This window comes from Rhododendron vialii, chromosome 7a (genome assembly GCF_030253575.1).
Source record: "Rhododendron vialii isolate Sample 1 chromosome 7a, ASM3025357v1".
NCBI classification, from domain to species: domain Eukaryota; kingdom Viridiplantae; phylum Streptophyta; class Magnoliopsida; order Ericales; family Ericaceae; genus Rhododendron; species Rhododendron vialii.
The window spans coordinates 25,879,629-25,899,525 of NC_080563.1; the positions used below are offsets into that span (position 1 = coordinate 25,879,629).

A 19,897-nucleotide genomic window follows, 5' to 3' on the forward strand; every position below is an offset into this window, starting at 1 on the left:
TAGATGTAAGATAAAATATTAAACTCGTAAGTTTCAAATCTTGACTACCAGACCAACAACTAGAGTTGATAAACATATATGTTGAAAACAGCTCCGGCCTTGAGGTGAAGCCGGAGGTGTGGCGACTTTATGCCTCTAAAATTTAAGAAAAATCGGGGTCTCATTTTCCGTAGAAGACATTAATATAATATATATAATTATGTTCCTTGTTTTAGCAAATGTGGAGTATGGCGCCAGTGGTTTTGGCTTTGTGTGGAAACAAAAGGTTTCCAGGCTTAACTCCCACGAGATCCTTTTGGCAAATTCATTTATTTCTTACATCTATTTTAATTCTATTTTTAACTTTTAATACCAAATTTACAAAGAGAACACTTTTAACTATACAAAATCAAAGTAATTTATTTTCACTCAACCAAACTTTGATAATAAAAAGAAGGTTTAAAATAAAATAATTCTCTTATTGCTAAAAATAGAATTCTTATAATTAAAATTATTACATGATTAGTCAGAGAAAATGACGTTTCGTTTGACTCAAATTTTTTTTCTAATGATATAAAATATATCTTAAAATCGTATTTTGGTTAAAGTACGAAATTAAAATACCATATTTAATTTTTTTAATCTTATATTAGCCACCTATATTGAATTTTTTTTCAAAAACATACGGCCTCATTTTTTAAATTTGTTTTAGGCTTCCAAAATATTAGGATTTGCCCTGACTGAAAGTTGAATGTTTCTAAGGGAATCTCATAAAGTTTATCATGAAACTTAAACATGAGACATCACTTTCTTGGAAGCAAAGATTTTTAGATTCTCTTCCTCTTTATATGGGCAGGGACAGTACCCTAGCCTTCTCCCACAAAGGCAAAGCACCTTTCCAAAAACCCTGTCCTGTTTCTCTACATATTGCAATTCTTCCTTAAGGACAGCACACCATAAGGTTCGTTCATTTTCCCAAACATGCGAAACCTTTTATAAATACATAGCTGTGATATATATATTGGTATCCTGCATCAAACATTTTGCTTTAAGTTGTTGGCACTTCACTTTTCTGCAAATGCATTGCACGTGGTGAAACTATAGAAATGCCGTTCAATTCGTACTTCTTAATGTTTTTCTGAAATGCCTTAACTTCATATATAGAAAGGTGATTTTTGTTACTTTGACTAATCATGTCAAAAAAATGAATGCATAATGCTCCCATTTTGTAGAGAAATTTTGGAAATAAATAAATATAGGGGACGAGCAGGACATGCGTAATCCTCCCTCCTTTCCTAGCTAATTGAGAGTCCCTTATTCCATTTTAGGATGTTCTAATTCTAAAATGATTGTTCCTTTCCAAATATAGAAGTAGAAAAATTTGATAAAATTCCAAAAGTGTCCCTCATATGTGAATGCAAATGGGGTAAAATAAGTAGAATATACTAATATAGGGGTAATGATAGAAAGTAGGTACTCCTTCCGTCACAATTTACTTGTCTCAGCTCTATTCTAACTAGATAAAAAAACTAGTTATATCTTTAAATTGGTAATAAATTTTATATCCAATATGGATCTTGTTTGATAGATCTCGATTTGTTCTATAATACAATGTTTTCAAAATCACCTAAAACATTATAAATTACAATATATAATCAATTGAAAAGTGGCATGAACTCTCAAAAGTGACAATTAAATTGGGACGGAGGTAGTATAATGATTACATGTTCTCTAAAAAAGTTGAAATTCCTAAGATGGGCTCTCATTTAAGAATAGAGGGAGTATAAGATTTCTCGAGTAATAGGTTAAAATCTTGACAAAAGCTATAAACTAATTTTCCAGAGAAGTAAGCTGGTGCATGTGGCCGCACTAGCTCCCCCAGAGATTTTGTTAAATGTAGACGTCGCTGGTAGCCGTTGGATTGTGATTTTAATGATCCGGATTTGCTGATGGTGATAAACCATTCATTTATGACCCGTCATAAATGGTTTATCACCATCAGCAGATCCAGACCATTGAAATCACGATCCAACGACTGACAACAGAAGCCCGCAAATAACAAAAATAAGGGCACCCTCATTAGAAGGGCTATATATATAATCTAAAAAGTACAAAGACTGAAAGTAAAAAAATAAGTTCACTGAAGACGGAATAAGTATCAAAAAGTTGTCTTATTTGACTAAAATACCATCTTATTTGAATTTTTTTGGGTAAATCATCTTATATGAATTTTTTTAACACTGGTCCATATTTTTATACTTTTTCGATTTGTCTTTTCGAGACGAATGATTAGTCTCAAAAATTACAACGAAAAACTAAATAAAAAGTTACAAAAAATAAAAAATACCGAAATAAATTTTACACTTGTAAGTCAAAAATAAAGCCGTAAAATTAAGGAAAATGATTTTCGCACTCTACATTTAGCCATTGACACCATACTTTTTGTCTTTTTCCTATGTGAAATGACTAAATTATCCTTTATTTTGTTGGTGTTCATCTACTTTAAAGGGTACTGTTATAATTTTAAATAGGAAAAAGATAAAAAGTGGAGTGTCAATTGTTAAAAGTGGAGTGCCAAAATTAATTTCAAACATAGTCATTGGAATGGGGATTTGAACCTCAAATCTTATCAGAGAGTGTGTCTCAGAGGAATATGTTATCTGGGTAAAAAGGTCATTCTCAATGTTTTTTTAATGACCAGGTGTTCAGGCTAGCTTACCCGCACCTTGACTAATCTTGAGATCATAAATCCATTGTCCATTAGCGGAATCTCCACTTAAAGCCGAAGCAAAATGCTTCGCATGGGCTGGCCCCAAAAAAGTTGATGGCACTTGCGAAATTTCGAACATAAGACTTTAGAAATAAGTAAATTCCAAAGTCTTAGGGCTTGACCACTATACCAACCCGTTGGGGTTACCATTCACAATGCCTAATGCTTTAAGGCTTGCAACTTAAGACACTACATTCTTTTTTTCCTTTGCTCTTTTTTTGTTTTCTTTGTTTTTTTTAGCTTTTACCCTTCTTTTTTTTTGTGGTTCTGATTGACCTATTTTGGTAGTTGTTCGGGTAAGGAATGGAACAACACTTACTCCATGGGACGCTTCAAGTTACCTTTTATGAGGCTAGGCTCAGCAAATTTGGCTTTAATTTATGTGCCAAGGTAAGAGCATTTCTGGTGGTGGTGTTAAAAATTGTGTGTTATATGACATAAAATATTTAAAATGGGTTCCAAATTTTGTTTGTTGAGAGTGTATAACTTTAAGAAATGAATATATGTTGTAGTTAAGATGTGCGATAGTATGAATTAAGAGGTGTAATATATATATATATATATATATATATATATATATATATATTCATGTGGACCCATCCCTTCCCCTTTCTCTCTTTCCTCGTCCGTCCCTTCTCCTCTCTCTCTCTCCTCGTATGACAGAGCACTTTTGCTCCTTCTCTCTCTTCTTTTCTCTCTCTCTCTCTCCTCTTTTTGTTGGTTAAGGACACAGCTACAGTTAGTGCAGCAGTTAATGTTGGCTAGTGCCAACTCAGCATTTAACAATACCATTACAGTGGAAAAATGTGTATATACCATTAAAGTGGAAAAATCTGTAAAATGTTTACTAGCTGACCAAAGTCAGCTAATTCTAAGCAAACTAGGCCCTTAACATTTTTCACTAGAGATGCCCAAGTTTAGTTACTCCTTTACGGAGTAAAAATTTATTGCGATTGCTGTTTGCTAATAATGTACTTAGGCTCTGTTTGTTTGGGCGTAAATTGTTTTCCGGTAAAATGTTTTACCTATTTATCAGTGTTTAGTTGTATACAAAATAAGAAAGTAAAATATTTTTCATTAATTGGATAAAAATGACTTACCCTTAAATCTTTCGTAAATTATTTTCCAAAATAAACCCACTACCTTCTACTGCAATTCTCACTGATGAGTTTCCTCGATCGTCAATCCTGATCCACTTTTAATTCCCTTATTCTCATCTCTCTCTCTCTCTCTCTGGAATCGAATTCCACCATCTTATCCTCTCTCTCTCTCTGAAAATATTTTCATGTGCCGACCAAACACTGAAAAATAAAAGTTTGAAATTTGTTTGAAAAAATATTTTACATCGGAACAAACAGAGCCTTAATCTCAAATTGAAATTCATAGCCATTCGGTAGTACTACTATACTGTACATAGCCCATCAATTAAGGCTCCATTCAGTTTTCAAGAATTTTTTGAGCAATTAGTTTGTAGAAAAAGTGAAGTGAAGCAAATTAAAGTACGTAAAATATAAATTTTTTTTTCTGTATGTGTTCTCTTGACAAAAAATCTTGCAGGAAAACAAGAATTCTTTCCTTTTGCAGGAAAACAAGAATTCTTTCCTTTTGACAATACTTATTTTGCAAGAAAGTGATTTCCAATGGAAAAATTGAAGTTGTGAGACCTATAATTTTTCTGGTAACTGAACATACAGAAAGTTATACTCCCTCCGTCCCTTTTTAAGTGTCCTGCTTCGTAACTCCAACTTATTAAAAAGACATCATCATTACATCAACTTTTTCCTCCACTTTTCCTATTTACCTATCATCATTACACTTTTACTCACTAACTTTTAAAAATAAAATCTACTTTTAGGGACAAAATAGACAATACACCAACTTTTACCCCCCTAACTTTACAAAATGGACACTTATTAAGGGACAGCCCAAAATGGAATACTGAACACAAAAAAAGGGACGGAGGGAGTAGAAAAATTGATTTTCCTATCATTTTCGTGCAATTGAACAGTACCTAAAGGAGAGATTATGTCGCTGCTCCAATAGCAATGCTCCTGCCCTCCAATAAATGCGAGAATTTTTTACACACCTAAGGATATGGCTCACATATTTATGTGAGGTACTTATTTTGCAAGAAAGTGATTTCCAATGGAAAAATTGAAGTTGTGAGACTTATAATTTTTCTGGTAACTGAACATACAGAAAGTTATAGAAAAATTGATTTTCCTATCATTTTCGTGCAATTGAACAGTACCTAAAGGAGAGATTATGTCGCTGCTCCAATAGCAATGCTCCTGCCCTCCAATAAATGCGAGAATTTTTTACACACCTAAGGATATGGCTCACATATTTATGTGAGGGAATGAACTTTACTTCTGAAGCACTGCATAAATTTTTCATTTTAAGGCCGGCCAAAATAATCCAAAAAAAAAATGAAAACAAAGAATCTCACAAGTTTTTATTATTAATATATATAATGAAGTTCACAAAAATTGAGGCACCACGAAAAGAGATTAAAACGGTAATTTTCACCTAAACACATTTTTTTTTTTTCAATCGATAGAAGAGATCATTTTTACATCAGATATGAAGTACAAAATACAAGCCCGAGATACTACATCAATTGTGAGAGTAAACAAGACAACCAAGTCCAACAATTTAACCAATACAATAAATAAACCCATTCTATGATAGAAACAAAGAAAGAAAGGACTCCGGATTGTCCCTTTTTTTCTACATAAATCTTGTAGATGTTGTAATGCCCCGATTTTTGAGAACATTAATTTAATAGATTTTTAACATTTATTAAATATAAAGTCATTACAAACTAATTTTTCTTTAAACTCAAGTTACAATTATATACTCCCTCTGTCCCTTTTTAAGTGTCTCGTTTCGTAACTTCAACTTATTAAGAAAACATCATCATTACACTTTTACTCATTAACTTTTCAAAATGGAATCTACTTTTAGGGGCAAAATGGAAAATGTACCAACTTTTATCCATTAACTTTACAAAATGGACACTTATTAAGAAACAGCCCAAAATGAAATACTGGACTTTAAAAAGGGGATGAAGAGAGATTAAATAGGAGAGGGCACTAAAGTGAATCTTCTTCTTGCATCGTTCTTCATCCTCAACAAGCCTCTGATCAGCACCGTACTCTTCTGATGGATAGTACTCACCTGTACATCTCTAAACTTTGACATAATATGTCAAGGCCACAAAAAGTAGCACTATGAGCAATTAAGCATAATAGCTAAGTCATACCCCCATATTTCATACTTTAGCAAAAATAATATATAACTTTGCAAAGTAAAACCCAGAGATTTAACAGTTCAACATATGTATAGCATTTATTTCACAGTCAAAGCAACGTATCGTAATTTATGTCATCATTTATCAAGTATCAATTTTCACTTTCCATTAACTTTCCTCGAGCATTGATTTCGCTAACCATCTTTCAAATTCCATTGGGCTCCCAGGCTAATTTGTTACACCCAAAAGTACTGATTCTGCTAATCATTTTTCAGATTCCATCGGACTCTCATTCTTATTCATTTCATTGGTTCTTTCACCATTTTCACACGACACTAGTTCCGCTAACCATTCTTTTAGATTCCATTGGGCTCCTAGGTCAAATGCACACCCGAGCCATATTTCCGCTAACCATCTTTCAGATTCCATCGGACTCTCATGCTCACACACGCACACCCGAGCCATGTTTTCGCTAACCATCTTTTAGATTCCATCGGACTCTCATGCTCACACGCGCGCATTTGAGCCATGATTCCGCTAATGATTGTTTTAGATTCCATCGGGTTCTCATACTCACACAATTATTAATCTTTCCACATTTTTTTTTTACTTTTTGTATTCCACTTCTCATTTCTCGTGTCTCGTAATCATGCATCATTTTCTCGTGTTCACATAAATATTTCAAAGCTTACTAAAATCATGCAATAATAGTAAATTCCTAATTTCATGCATTTCTACTTTCAACAACTATAAAAATTATAACATCACAACTTATCAAACAACATAACATTTCTAATCATGCAATTAATTAAACATTACAACGATAATATCAACTTTTCAACTTAAACGTTTTAATCATGCGATATCATAAAAATTATAAATCAATAGTTAAACGTATGACACATCAACATTATACTTAGGTGAGTAGATAGGAGGTTTCTATCGTGCTTCTTGGAGTAGAACAACTACGGATACGTTAGATGGAAAAATGGGGTGGAGTAGTGTTGCGTCTGTCCAAACAAGATAAAAAAAAGAAAGTAGCTTTCTATTTTCAGAAACACAAATACCTCCAAGAAATTTGAGAACTAGGATCATCAAATGGTGGTTTTGAGGTGGAGATGTGGTTGTGATTCAGTGGTGGTACTTGAAAACTAACATTTCCTCCTCCTCTCTCTCCCAAGGCCGAACTCTCCCTCTCTTTCTCTCTCTCCCAAACTCTATCAATGGAACACAAATGAAGTATGAATTGAAGATGTGAGAAATGGTGGAGAGGAGGGTGGTATTTATAGGCCATGGAACCGGTTCTCTCCCTCTCTCTCCCATTGATTTCCTTGATTTAAGGATCCAAAGTACATAAAACTCTTAGGTTTTATGGCAAACAATTAGGGTTTTAGGGCTAGGAAAATCAAGAAGGACAAGTAGTACAAGATTTTTGGGTCTAAAAATTTACAAAATAAATCTCTCTGCATCTCTCCCTCTCTCGCGGCCCTACACTCTTCTCTCTCTCCCTCATTAATCTCTCCTCTTTTAATGGATTTGAAGTACCAAAAATCTTTAGGTTGCATGGCTAAATAAACTAAAGTCTTGGATGACTTGTATTAATTAGGGTTGTAGGTATACAATCTTTGAAGTACAAGATTTGTAGAATATAATCTATTCCTATCCCATCTCTCTCGGCTCCTTCTTCTCTCTTTCATTTATTTATTTTTCTAATCCAAAAGATTTGGAAAGTACAACATTTTATGAGAACAATCTATTAAGAATCCATGAAAAATCCTAGAGTTCAAGGACTAAATTAATCTAGGAAGTACAAACTTACAACTTACAACTCACACCTTTCCCATCTCTCTTACACACGGCCCCTCCCTCCCTCTCTCTGGATTACATGTTCTACATATCCATGGCAAATCCTAGCAAATCCTAGGCTTTAAGTAGTTTTAGAGTGAGGGTGGTGCATGTGCTTTAATTATTTGAACATGAGAATCAAGAGGAAATCTACCCTATTCCTTAAAACATGGGATTTTAGGTACTAAGAATCAAGAAAAATCTATGTAGAAATCTTAGGTTTTTAGGGTAAATCTATTAGGGCTTTTAATAGATTTTTTTTTGGGGTCAACATTGTATACATCAACGGGGGTTAGTGGGGGGTGTTAGAGTTAGCATAGAGGGTTCAGAGGCTATCCATAACTCTGGCCCCCAAAGCTTCGCCCCCGTGGGACTTGAACCTTGGTCACCACTAGAGGAGAGAGATGAACAACCAACTTGGTACAAGTAAATATTTGGTACAAGACTTGGAGCTAAATCAAATCTTCTTTTTTCTTCACAAGATTCAGCGTACGGTCACACACACACGTTTTGGTTTCTAAATGAAAAAATTAATTGGTTCAAGAAATTAAAATCTAGGATTTGATATTAGTATTTAGGTTTATTTTTTTCTTAGTCTTGGGTTGTAAATGCAAGAATCAAATAGTATCACCAAATCTAGGAGTTTTATTCAAGAACAATCCTAGTAAATCTCTAGGTTTTATTATAATTAGGATATAGGCGTATGCAGCTCATATCTAATTTTGTACACTAAAATCTAGAACTAGATTTGGTTTTAAATGGCCCTAGGTAGAGTTGTACAAGAGGAAGTTTCCTTTCCTTCATCCTCTCACACACACGGCACACACCTCACTCTCATCTCTAGGATTTTTGGTTCTCCTCAATTCAAGGGATTTGGGTTCAATAGCTAATGTTAGGGATTTTAGGTTAGAAAGTCTAGGTTAGGTTTAATAATTAACAAAACAATTTAATTTAAAAAAAATTAATTCAATAGAATGTTTAATTTTATTCGAAAAAAAATTTGGCCAAAAATTCGGATCGTTACTACAGTCACTTACAAATGTGGTCCTTAATATGACAAAACTCACCCAAGAACTTTGGATGCCCTAGCTTTCTGACGTTTAAGTGCTTCGTTAGTCAGTTTCAATAAAATCCTCAATGCTCCTCCAGAGTCCTTATAAGGCACTGTCACGTGATATCTCAAACTCTTTCTCTATCACATATTTGAGTGGTTTTCATTACAAAGTGTGTGGTGCCCATATAAATGTGTGGTAGAGAAGAGTTTTTGGCACTGCCACATAGTGCCTGAGGTGCATGGAATAATTACTCTAGAAAGATGAGGAGTGGTAGTTTTCCATGTAATTTGGTGGTTAATTTAGAAGACCTGTAACTGTCTGTATTCTAATTGTTATTGAACCCGCCATTTTGAATTCTGGTTCCACTGCTACCATTTAATTCACTGAAACTTAAATTTTTGCTCCTATTTCTATTGGTTGTAATTTATGTGCTATACTCTCTAGCTATTTATTCCATCAAATACCAATTATTATTACCATGCAATGCTCTATATATGTCTACTTCTAGTTTTTTTTAGCTCCTTGATATGCCCACGTAGTTTCTATCCTATGAATTGTATTCAAGTTCTCATCGTCACCTACTAGTATTTTAGGAATAAAACCCATGCCGGTTCGCAATAAGGTGAAATGTGCATACTAGTTGATCGATATTGCAATGTCTAAAAGAATAATAGTGTTGGCATGTTTTGTTCTAATATTTTTGGGGGGAACAAAGTTGTTATTCAAATTCTTACTTCATAGTAAACCACCCTTCCTACTATCCGAAACTATCAAATTCACGTGCATCGAACTGTTCCAGCTGCATCTGTATACCTAGCATTCCTCATATTTTTTTCAAGTAAAGTCTTGTTGCCATAGGCACTCTTTATCAGCTTGAAAATACATGTTCATATACTTAGCCATGGTAAACAAGCATGTACCCAGATTTGCACTGTTAGTATTTCTTTTGATAATTATTAACTTTGCATCTATAATCTTTGTTGTACTTACTCTGGGAATATGGAGACCGTTGCTCCGAAAGATATGGGCAGAAGATTTATATACCAACTCAAGAGATTAGTGCTCCGCCGGCGCGAGGTAATATTCATTGTGCTATATATATAATGTCGGCTCCTTCTTCAATTGTTAGCTTCACAATATTATCTCTCTAGATACACTTTTGGATCCATATTACATAGATTCAGGCCCCAGTGCCGCGTGTGGTTTGTTATCTTATTATCAAATTCATCTAAATCCCAGGTGAAAGATACATGGATCTTGTTGTTTTCTTTTTTAGATTTATTAGCTCATTTAATTTGCCGTATGGAGTAATGGTGATTTCTAGTGTGATCGAGCATTCTATGTGCAATGAGAGTTTCATGCATAGTTCTATCGTACTCTGTAATTACTAACTAAAATTTAAATTTTGATACACCTATCGATGCCCGGTGGAATTAATTTTTTGGATAAGAATACTACAGATGTGTAGGCCCTACAAGATGAACAATTTAGATTGACAGTTAATGCACTGTGAAGCCCAAAATGACAGTAGTGATAAACTCATTAATTTTGCTGCCGACGGAAGGAATTTAATCTCAATTACTAAATATGCTTGCCAGGTAGATTTCTATCTTAAGGCTCCGTTCCAGAACACTTTTTTTTAAAAATAAGTACTTATTTCATATTTTCAAACTCAAAAATAATATAAATGAAAAATTATTTTTCAATTTTTTTTTCACCGTATAAAAGATCTCAATGAGATCTATCAAACAAGATTCATATTGATAGAAAAATTATTTACGTAAACACATGATTTTTGAGCTTAAAATTGCCTTCTTAAAAAATAAGTACTTATTTCCGTTTCCGGAACGGGGCCTAAATGTCAATTATGTATCTCATATATTTTAGGCTTAATTTCAAAAACACCTCTTTAACTATCACGTTTTCAACATCACCCCCTAAACTAAAAATTTGATCAACATCACCCCCTCAACTATCAAAACCAATAAACATCACCCCCTCAGTACAAATCTGTTAAAACTTTGGATGGAAACAGAGAAAAGACTAAGATACCCTTATTATGTTTTTTTTCGATCCGCAGATACCCCTGTTTAGGGCTGTAAACGAGCCGAACCGAGCCGAACCTGGTGATATTCGGGATCAGTTCGTTAAGGTGCAAGTAAGGCTCAAATTCGGCTCGGGCTCGAATCGAACCTGAATAAAAGAGTTCGAGTTCGGCTCGTTGGAATTTTTCAAAGCTCGGATTCGGCTCGTTAGGGCTCGGTAGGCTTAAACGAGCCGAACCGAGCCGAATCCAAGCTCGAATACAGCTCTTTTTTCTAATACAGTTCAGGCTCGAATTCAGGCTCGTGAGATTTTTTTTTCCCATTTTCAAATCACAATTCACGCATATATGAAAAAAAATGGGAAAAAAACAATAAAATCATGACAATATATTATCAATAAAATAACCAAACTTAAAGAAAGAAAAACTACCACAAGAATACAACCAAAATTCAGCTAGTCTCTAACAAAACCATCCCACAAAAGACTACATCACAGATTTAGAATACCCTCATCTGGAGGATTACCCTCCACGGGAATCACATTGTTTGCATTATCTGCATCTTCATTAAGATTCTCCATGACTGGACTAGTAGATGATTCTTCAAACGAACTAAATGCCACACCAGAATCTCCTTCTAGTGAAGTAGGATAAATTTGTCCATTTGACATAGCTAAAGGAAAAAAAAAATTAAAAGTACAGTAATAACCAAAACGAGCAAGGAAAAAATAATAGACATGAGATGAAGAGAGGAGGAGGACATTACTAACCACAGTAGAGTGATCAATGAGAGAACAAATAGCTCCCGATCCCCTTCAGTACAATAGACCCTGTTTCGGACATAAGCATCGAGATACCATACAATATCATGAATTAGTTTTAGCAGTTGTCCAATACAGGTACAAAAATGTACATACAGAATCAAATAACCATCCATGAACAGAAATCAAGACACCCTAAAAACACAAATACAAACCCTTCTCAAATTCTCCTTAAAAAAATCGATCAAAAAGAATACCTGGTACGAGAAAGAGAAAGAGAAACAATGTTGAGGAGGCGGGAAGAGGCTGTGGTCCTGTGGAGCAGGCAGAGGCAGGTGATGTAAAAGAGCGGCGGTGAGAGCAGTGGGTGGATAAGAAACCCTAATATTTTTAAACAGGACTCATTGTTTGTATCGATGAGTAAAAAAAGTAAAAATTAATATATATAACCGGCTAAATATTGACGGAACGAAGGTATGACCGTATGAGTACTGTAAAAGTAAAAATTAAATTATACATACACCCTTAAAATATATAATATTTATAGATAAACCCCTAAAGTATTATTAATTATATTTTGACCTCAAGTTCGCGAGCCTAACCGAGCCGAATACTATTAGGCTTAAGTTCGGCTCATTTATGGAACAAGCCTAAAATTGAGGTTCAAGTTCAGTTCGTTTAATAGACGAGTCGCAAATGAGCTTTTACCGAGCCGAGCCTCGAACTGTTCGCGAACGGCTCAGTTCATTTACAGCCCTAACCCTGTTAAGTTAAAGTAGGTTTTTGTACCCAAGGAATTTTTTTTTCATCGTTCTCCTCTCTCCCCCTCTCCCACGCCATAGCCGATATAGAGGAAAACCCAAATGAAAGGCTTTGTTTGAAACTTAGGAAAGAGAAAGGAGAATGAAGGAAAATTAAAAAATTTTCTCTTCTATTGTTCGGTCGTAGAAAAAGAGAGAATAAAATAAAAATTTTAAGTGTTGTAAACAGTAAATATTTTCTTCTATTTTCCTCTCATTTTTCTTCTCTTTTATTTTTCTTTCTTTTGTTTTCCTTTCCATAAGTCCCAGACCCTAAAATCCAATTGTAGCACCTCGGCAGCCCCTCCCCTCTCTCTCTCTCTCTCTCTCTCTCTCTCTCGCTCGCATGTATTCCTCGGTCCCTTCGTCCGACGAGTAATCAGCACCAGTATTTCAGCTCCAATCGTCGTTCTGGTGGTGGTTGTCGTCGCCGTCATTGGGTAAATTCTTCATCTGAAATCTACAACCATTGCCGTCGTTTGCTCTGGTGTCTGGGTTTCTTCGTTGGTATTATCTATTGGTAGGATATGAAAATTGTAAATTCCTTTTACTGTGTCATTGGGTAAATTCCTCTCATGAGTGATTTGTAAATTTGTATCGATTTGTAATCTTTGCAATTTTGAATAAAACGAATGTTTGTAAATTCATCTGGGTTTCTTCAATGAAATCTACCCTTTCTCTCTTCTCTTCTTCTTCTATGATCTGGCTCCGGTGTTGTGGCTCTGCTGTTTCCTCTTCTGCCTCACCTGTGTTTTTTTTTTTTTAAATGTTTATAGATAGATTAAATGCTTAGGCGGTACTCTATTTATTTGATGACTAGTCAAAGTAGAAATTTGCACTTTTTCTAAGCATTTTGCCTAGAATTTGCTTGAGGCTGGTGGAGATGCTCTCTCCCGTCTCTTTAGTTTCTCTCCCTAAAAAGAAAAAAGAAGCAGACAAACAAAACTAGGGTGTCCCCAAGGCTGCTGCGGTATTGGTGGATCTGGCGGAGGTGGTTGGGGGCTTGGATGCGATTTAGGTGGGTTGGGCGTTGAAGGTGTTTTGGGTGGCTTTGGTGGGAGGGGTTGGGGTGTTTCGGTGGTAGCGGGTTGGTTCCGGTGGGATTTCTCCTTTACCAACTCCTGGATTGTTGCCCATAGCACTACTAGGTGCTTTCGGTTTTGGGCTTAACAGCATTGACAATCTAGGTGTGGCTCCCGCCGGTTTTTACACTGTTGGGTGTATCCAGATTCGGCTTAACGGCAATTTGGAGTCGCACATTTGTTGGTGGGTCTCCGGGTTTATTCGTCTCATCCCTTCGACGTCTTGGTCGGTTCTTTGCTACCGTTGTTGGATTCGTGATTCAACCTAAACCTTCTGGAGGGTTCTTTTGCAAGTTTTGTTGGTGCGAAGGTTTTTTGTGGGTGGCGTTGTATGGCGATGGTGGGGTGGGCGGCAGCGGTGGCTTTGGGCACGGCGGGGTTGAGTTGTGTGGCGGATGGGGTTGTTTTAGATGGTTTTCTTGGATTGTTGTCACTTCCTTGTGGTTTGTGTAGGTTGTTTTGTTGTTGTGGTTGGCTCTTAGGGTAGTTAGCGGCGTGTGATTAGCAGGTGGATTGGGTCAACTGGGATGTGTTTCGTTTGTTATGATGCCTTGTTCTTTCTCTTCTTTTAATCATTGTAATTTTACTTTGATTAATAAAAATTTTCTTTGCTGCTCAAAAAAAAAAAAAGAAAACCCCAAGCCTAATTTTCCCGCCAAAGGTAAGGTTATTTTGGGGTTAGAATTCATTCCCAGTCTAAAAAATCCATTTTTCCGTCAAAAATGTTAATAGATTTGGACGGAGGGGGTGATGTTGATTTGCTTTGATAGTCGAGTGGGTGATGATCGGTTTTTTTGTTTGGGGGGTGATGTTGACAAAACGTGATAGTTGAGGGGGTGTTCATGAAATTAAGCCTACATTTTATCCAAGTGCTCAATTATTTGTTTTTATCATTTCCAGGTGTTGATTTTTTTTTTTTAATCGTATCCAAGTGTTGAGTGTTTGATCCCGTTACACTTTATACATTCAGAAGAGTCCATGTAACACATCTCTTAATGTTATACAAATTGACAGGCCACCAAGCTCTATGCAACTGTTGATCTAGACAAGGCCAGGGTTGGGAGGACTAGACTGAGAGAAAACGAGCCCTCGAACCCACGTTGGAACGAATCCTTTCTAATAAACTGCGCTCATACTGTCTCTGAAGTTGTATTCACAGTCAAGGACGATAATCCTATCGGTGCAACATTGATCGGAAGAGCTTATTTGCCTGTGACGGACGTCATCAGCGGATATGCTGTGGACAGATGGATTCAGATACTAGATGAAAACCGTGTTCCAGTCCATGGAGGTTCTAGAATCCATGTGAGGCTCCAATTTCTTAATGTCACTCGAGATAGTAATTGGTCTCAGGGAATCAAGAATCTGTTCGGAGAAGTCCCTCGCACCTTCTTTATGCAGAGGAAGGGCTGTAGAGTTTCATTGTACCAAGATGCCCATGTCTCGGATATGACTATCCCCGATTCTTATCGCTCTGGAGGTGAAACCTACGAGCCTCATCGATGCTGGGAGGATATCTTTGATGTGATCACCAATGCAAAACACCTCATTTACATTACGGGCTGGTCTGTATATACTAAAATCACTTTGATAAGAGATCCGAGAAGGCCAAAGCCCGGAGGAGACATGAATCTAGGCAAGTTGCTTGTAAAAAAGGCCAATGAAGGCATAAGAGTGCTTATGCTGGTTTGGGATGATAGGACCTCTGTCGAACCATTGAAAAAGGATGGTTTGATGGCGACCCACGATCAAGAAACCGCAGACTACTTCCGCACCACAAGCGTACGGTGCATTTTATGCCCACGTAACCCTGACGCTGGGAGGAGCATTATTCAGGGGTTTGAGACTTCTAACATGTTTACTCATCATCAGAAGACAGTGGTGGTGGATAGTGAAGTACCCGGGGAAAGTTCACAAAAAAGGAGGATTGTTTGTTTTGTCGGTGGAATTGATCTTTGTGGCGGGCGGTATGACACTCCGTATCATTCTTTATTTAGTACTTTGAACTCAATCCACAAGGATGATTTCCATCAGCCCAATTTTATGGGCTCTTCAATAGCAAAAGGTGGTCCAAGGGAGCCCTGGCATGACATTCATTGTAAACTCGAAGGGCCTGTTGCTTGGGATGTCCTGTACAACTTTGAGCAGAGGTGGAAAAAACAAGTTGGAGATGATTTTTTGTTTACATTTGACGAGCTCAACAGAATCATTACTCGTCCATCACAAGTTACATCACTAGAAGACTCAAACACGTGGAATGTCCAAATATTCAGATCGATGGACGGTGGAGCTGCTTCTGGATTCCCCATTTTACCCAAGGATACAGCTGAATTAGGCCTTGTCACTGGAAAAGACAACATTATTGAGAGAAGCATTCAGGATGCCTATATCAATGCCATTCGTCGAGCTAAGAATTTCATTTACATTGAGAATCAGTATTTCCTCGGAAGCTCGTATGGATGGAAATACAAGGATGTCAAGGTGGAAGATATTGGTGCGTTACATCTAATTCCAAAGGAGCTCTCATTGAAGATTGTCAGTAAGATTGAAGCAGGAGAGAGGTTTTCTGTGTATGTAGTGATTCCCATGTGGCCAGAAGGTGTACCCGAGAGCGGTTCGGTTCAGGCTATACTGGATTGGCAAGGGAGGACTATGGAGATGATGTATAAAGACATTGGCGATGCGCTAAGAGCTAAAGGGCTGAAAGCCAACCTTAGAGAGTATTTGACATTTTTCTGCCTTGGGAATCGGGAGACTATGAAACCTGGAGAGTATGTTCCTCCTCAGAAGCCAGATGCTGACACTGATTACATGAGAGCTCAGCTGAATCGACGCTTCATGATCTACGTTCATGCGAAAATGATGATAGGTAAACTGACTGCTTTTCTTTCCTTGTAATTTTACTTATATGTTGGTATTTCTTGATGTTTATTTTGAACGGCAAAAAAATAAAAATAAAAATTCATTAATCTTGCGATTGTTACAAGACTAATAGGAGTAAAAAAACAGCATCATGCTCAAAGAGCAATCCTTTGCCTAATTCGAGACCCAAACCTAGAATTAGAAAGAAGCCAATCAAGGACACCCTTTGGGACGAAGCCCACCTAAAAAGGCCGAAACCCATCACCCCTACGGGTCTCAAAAACCCATATTTTATATTCAGCTCATATCACCCATTGGGCCAAGCCCAGAAAGTCTATGGGTCTCAAACCCAGATCTACGACAAAAAGCTAAAACGGGCCAAGCTCAGTCCGAAAATGAGCCAAACCCAGCCCAACACCACAGCCAACCCTTACCATCTACACAGATCAACCCACTCCGCCGCCCTGAAAGGCCGCCGACAACCAACCTTCCGGCAAAACAAACCACCACAACCTATTTGGACCAGAACCTAATACCACCAGACTCTAGAAACGAAGACCCACAGCACCAAGAGCCCCACAAACCGGATCCCGTCAATGACCACCAAGCACCGCCACTTTGATCCTCCTAAACGGCCTGGAAACCAGCAAAACCGAGCCCAAACGCCACAGCTACGGAGCCTCTCCAATAAAGTAGAGCACCAAATAGCCCAGGTTCACGGCCTCGCCAATGCGCCAGTCGCGAATTTCCCACGCCCTTAGGCATAACCGAACCCACGACCCAAACCTCGCCGTTAAGAACAACGGGTCACACCAACATGATTACCGGTCATTTTGGTAAAAACTGTTTCTAAACATTTTATATTCGGTAGCTGGTAGTTTCCGCAGGGTTTATTTCTTTCAATGTTTTCCACGAAAATAATGGTGTTTTATTCACAATTTCACATAGACGTTGAAATTGGCAATGGCTGTGGTGCTCCCAAGCGGTTTGGGAGCACCATACTCCCTTTGTTCCTGAACTGTTGGATCTGATTGGTTTCGTACTCTGTGGTAAGTTTAGCCTTATAAGATAGTAAGTGTTGCTTTAGTCAATGATATATAACTCCTGTTTCTGTAGTAAGTAATCCTACATTTTTTTTGTTAAAAGTTCAAAAAACCATTTCATTTTTAACAAAACCACTTTACTTTTTGTTGATGGCTTTGATCCAAGGGCTGTGATTTACCTGTTGAAGATAGTAAGTGTTGTCATACTCTATAGTAAGTTTAGCCTTATAAGATAGTAAGTGTTGCCTTTGTCAATAATATATAACTCCTGTTTCTGTGATAAGTTTATTGGGAGTATGGTGCTCCCATACCACTAGGGAGCACCATAGAAGTTTTGGTTGAAATTACGAGTTTCTTCTTGAAATCCTATTCCAAGACGCAGCTCAATCCTCATTCAGGCACGGAAGAAATCACAAGATCCATTGGTTTTTAGACTTTCGCATTTTTGTCTGAACTGGTTTTGCATTAATCCACCTCTCTTCCAAATACTTCTTTCATCATCTTGTACAGGCCCTCCTTGTCCCCTTGTAGGATTCAATTTCTCTAACCTTTCATGATAAACATTGACACCTTCATAGTTTCTAGTACAAAATATGTAAAGTTTCAATTCTATGACAACCAATATGCTAGATGATCAAAGCCAAATTCTTTTAAACTGTGTTGGATGATAATTTTGTCAGCAAAATGGTACATTTGGCGACGAAATTTTATTTCTTCGTCGCAAAAAACTGTCGTACACTTTTTGCGACAACCTATAGGTGATGAAACGTGGTGAGGAAATATTTTGTCGCTAATACTTTTAGCGATGAAGTACTTCGTCTCTAATACTTTTAGCGATGAAGTACTTCGTCTCTAATACTTTTGGCAACGAAATCGTTGGCATGTTTGTTGTAGTGATGAGATTTGGCTTCTCTTCTTGTCATTTCTTTCATCTCCTTCCACATATCTATGATCCAAATTCAACCTTGCTAATAAGGCAGGGATTATGCTTTTTGTGTCAAACTGAAAAAATGTACTTTTCTAACCTCATAATCTTCCTCTGTACACGTTCCTTTTCAGTTGATGATGAGTACATAATTGTTGGGTCTGCGAACGTAAATCAGAGATCGATGGATGGTGGGAGGGACACTGAGATTGCAATGGGGGCCTGTCAGCCACACCATTTGGCATCAACAAGCCAACTGCAGACACCCAGGGCCAGGGGGGAGATCTTTCGCTTCCGAATGGGATTGTGGTATGAGCACCTCGGTGAACCAGACTCCTTGTTTCTTGATCCGGAAACCCTCAAATGCGTCCAAGAAGTAAATTTAATGGCTGATAGAAACTGGAAACTCTATTCGAGTGACACATTTGACGAAGACCTTCCAGGACACCTCCTGAGTTACCCGATTGCGATCTCAGAAAATGGAGACATCAGTACATTGCCTGGTTTTCAGTTTTTTCCTGACACCAAAGCGAAGGTCCTCGGCTCCAAATCTGAGTACCTCCTTCCAATCCTTACTACCTAGTGGAAACACTTCTTGGCCAGAGGCCAGACGTAATGGTGGTAGCGTTTGATGGCCGGCTGTCATTGTACGTAGTGGGGCATGTCAGCTGTATACTTGTATATATCCTTCTCTAATTTTGCGTTATGTGCTCACTCATTCACCAGGAGAAAAGAAGTTATATTGGTGGTACTAGAAGAAATCTTTGTATTACTATTCCTGTAACCATTGTATGCTTTGAATGAATATGAAAAAACGCAGATTGATTATTTCAGTGAAGTTATTTATTATGGCTGTTTTCAGCTGACCGGTTATCAGAGGGGTTTTAACAAAGGAAAGAAAAATGACAGGGAAACCAAACTACCAAATAGAGAATTTATCCTCTTTATGTCAATGTCTATCTATCTTCGAATCGTTTTCTCTACATTTTCCATCGGCTTTTTTTGTATGGATGGTTCCCAAAGTATTTTCGTTTTTTCAATGTAGTCCCCATTGTACAAAATGTGTCTATTGCATCCCCAACGTAAACAATTTGCATCTAAATGGTCACCATGGCACACGCCGTTTAGACTTGCCGTTGAGAATAGTGTTTTCGAGTCTGTTTAAACTTTCACAAGAGTCTGTTTTTATCCTATACTAATTGTTTCAATAATGTGAGCATGCCATTTATCACATCCTGCCAAACATGTTATAGTTTTAATCCCCTTTAACTGTTCCTCCACCCTAATTGGCTAAAAATTGATAAAATAAGAGAATCAAACATTTTGAAAATGTTCGAGTAGAGACCGATCTTCGGATTGGGCGAGAGGGGTGCCTTAAAATCCTTCTCCTCTCGTAACCTGGCTCCCGCACCTCAGATCTCAAAAGGTGACAACGGACCGGTCTACAAAACCTTTTCCAATCAAAACATAGCAAACGT

General features: G+C 37.2%; 1 protein-coding gene across 2 annotated transcripts; it reads left to right on the forward strand.

Moving 5' to 3' along the window:
• The first annotated feature begins 858 nt into the window (after positions 1-858).
• Positions 859-19,268, forward strand: LOC131333296 (phospholipase D alpha 1-like). Of its 2 annotated transcripts, none has more exons than XM_058367751.1 (5): positions 859-940; positions 3,038-3,139; positions 9,908-9,979; positions 14,604-16,458; positions 18,554-19,268. In XM_058367751.1, the coding sequence occupies exons 2-5, from the start codon at positions 3,053-3,055 to the stop codon at positions 19,000-19,002; spliced, it is 2,463 nt and encodes an 820-aa protein (XP_058223734.1). In that variant the 5' UTR covers positions 859-940; positions 3,038-3,052; the 3' UTR covers positions 19,003-19,268. The 2 variants fall into 2 exon arrangements, with proteins under 2 accessions (XP_058223734.1, XP_058223733.1); XM_058367750.1 differs by having other exon boundaries at positions 894-940; positions 3,051-3,139.
• Positions 19,269-19,897: the final 629 nt, after the last annotated feature.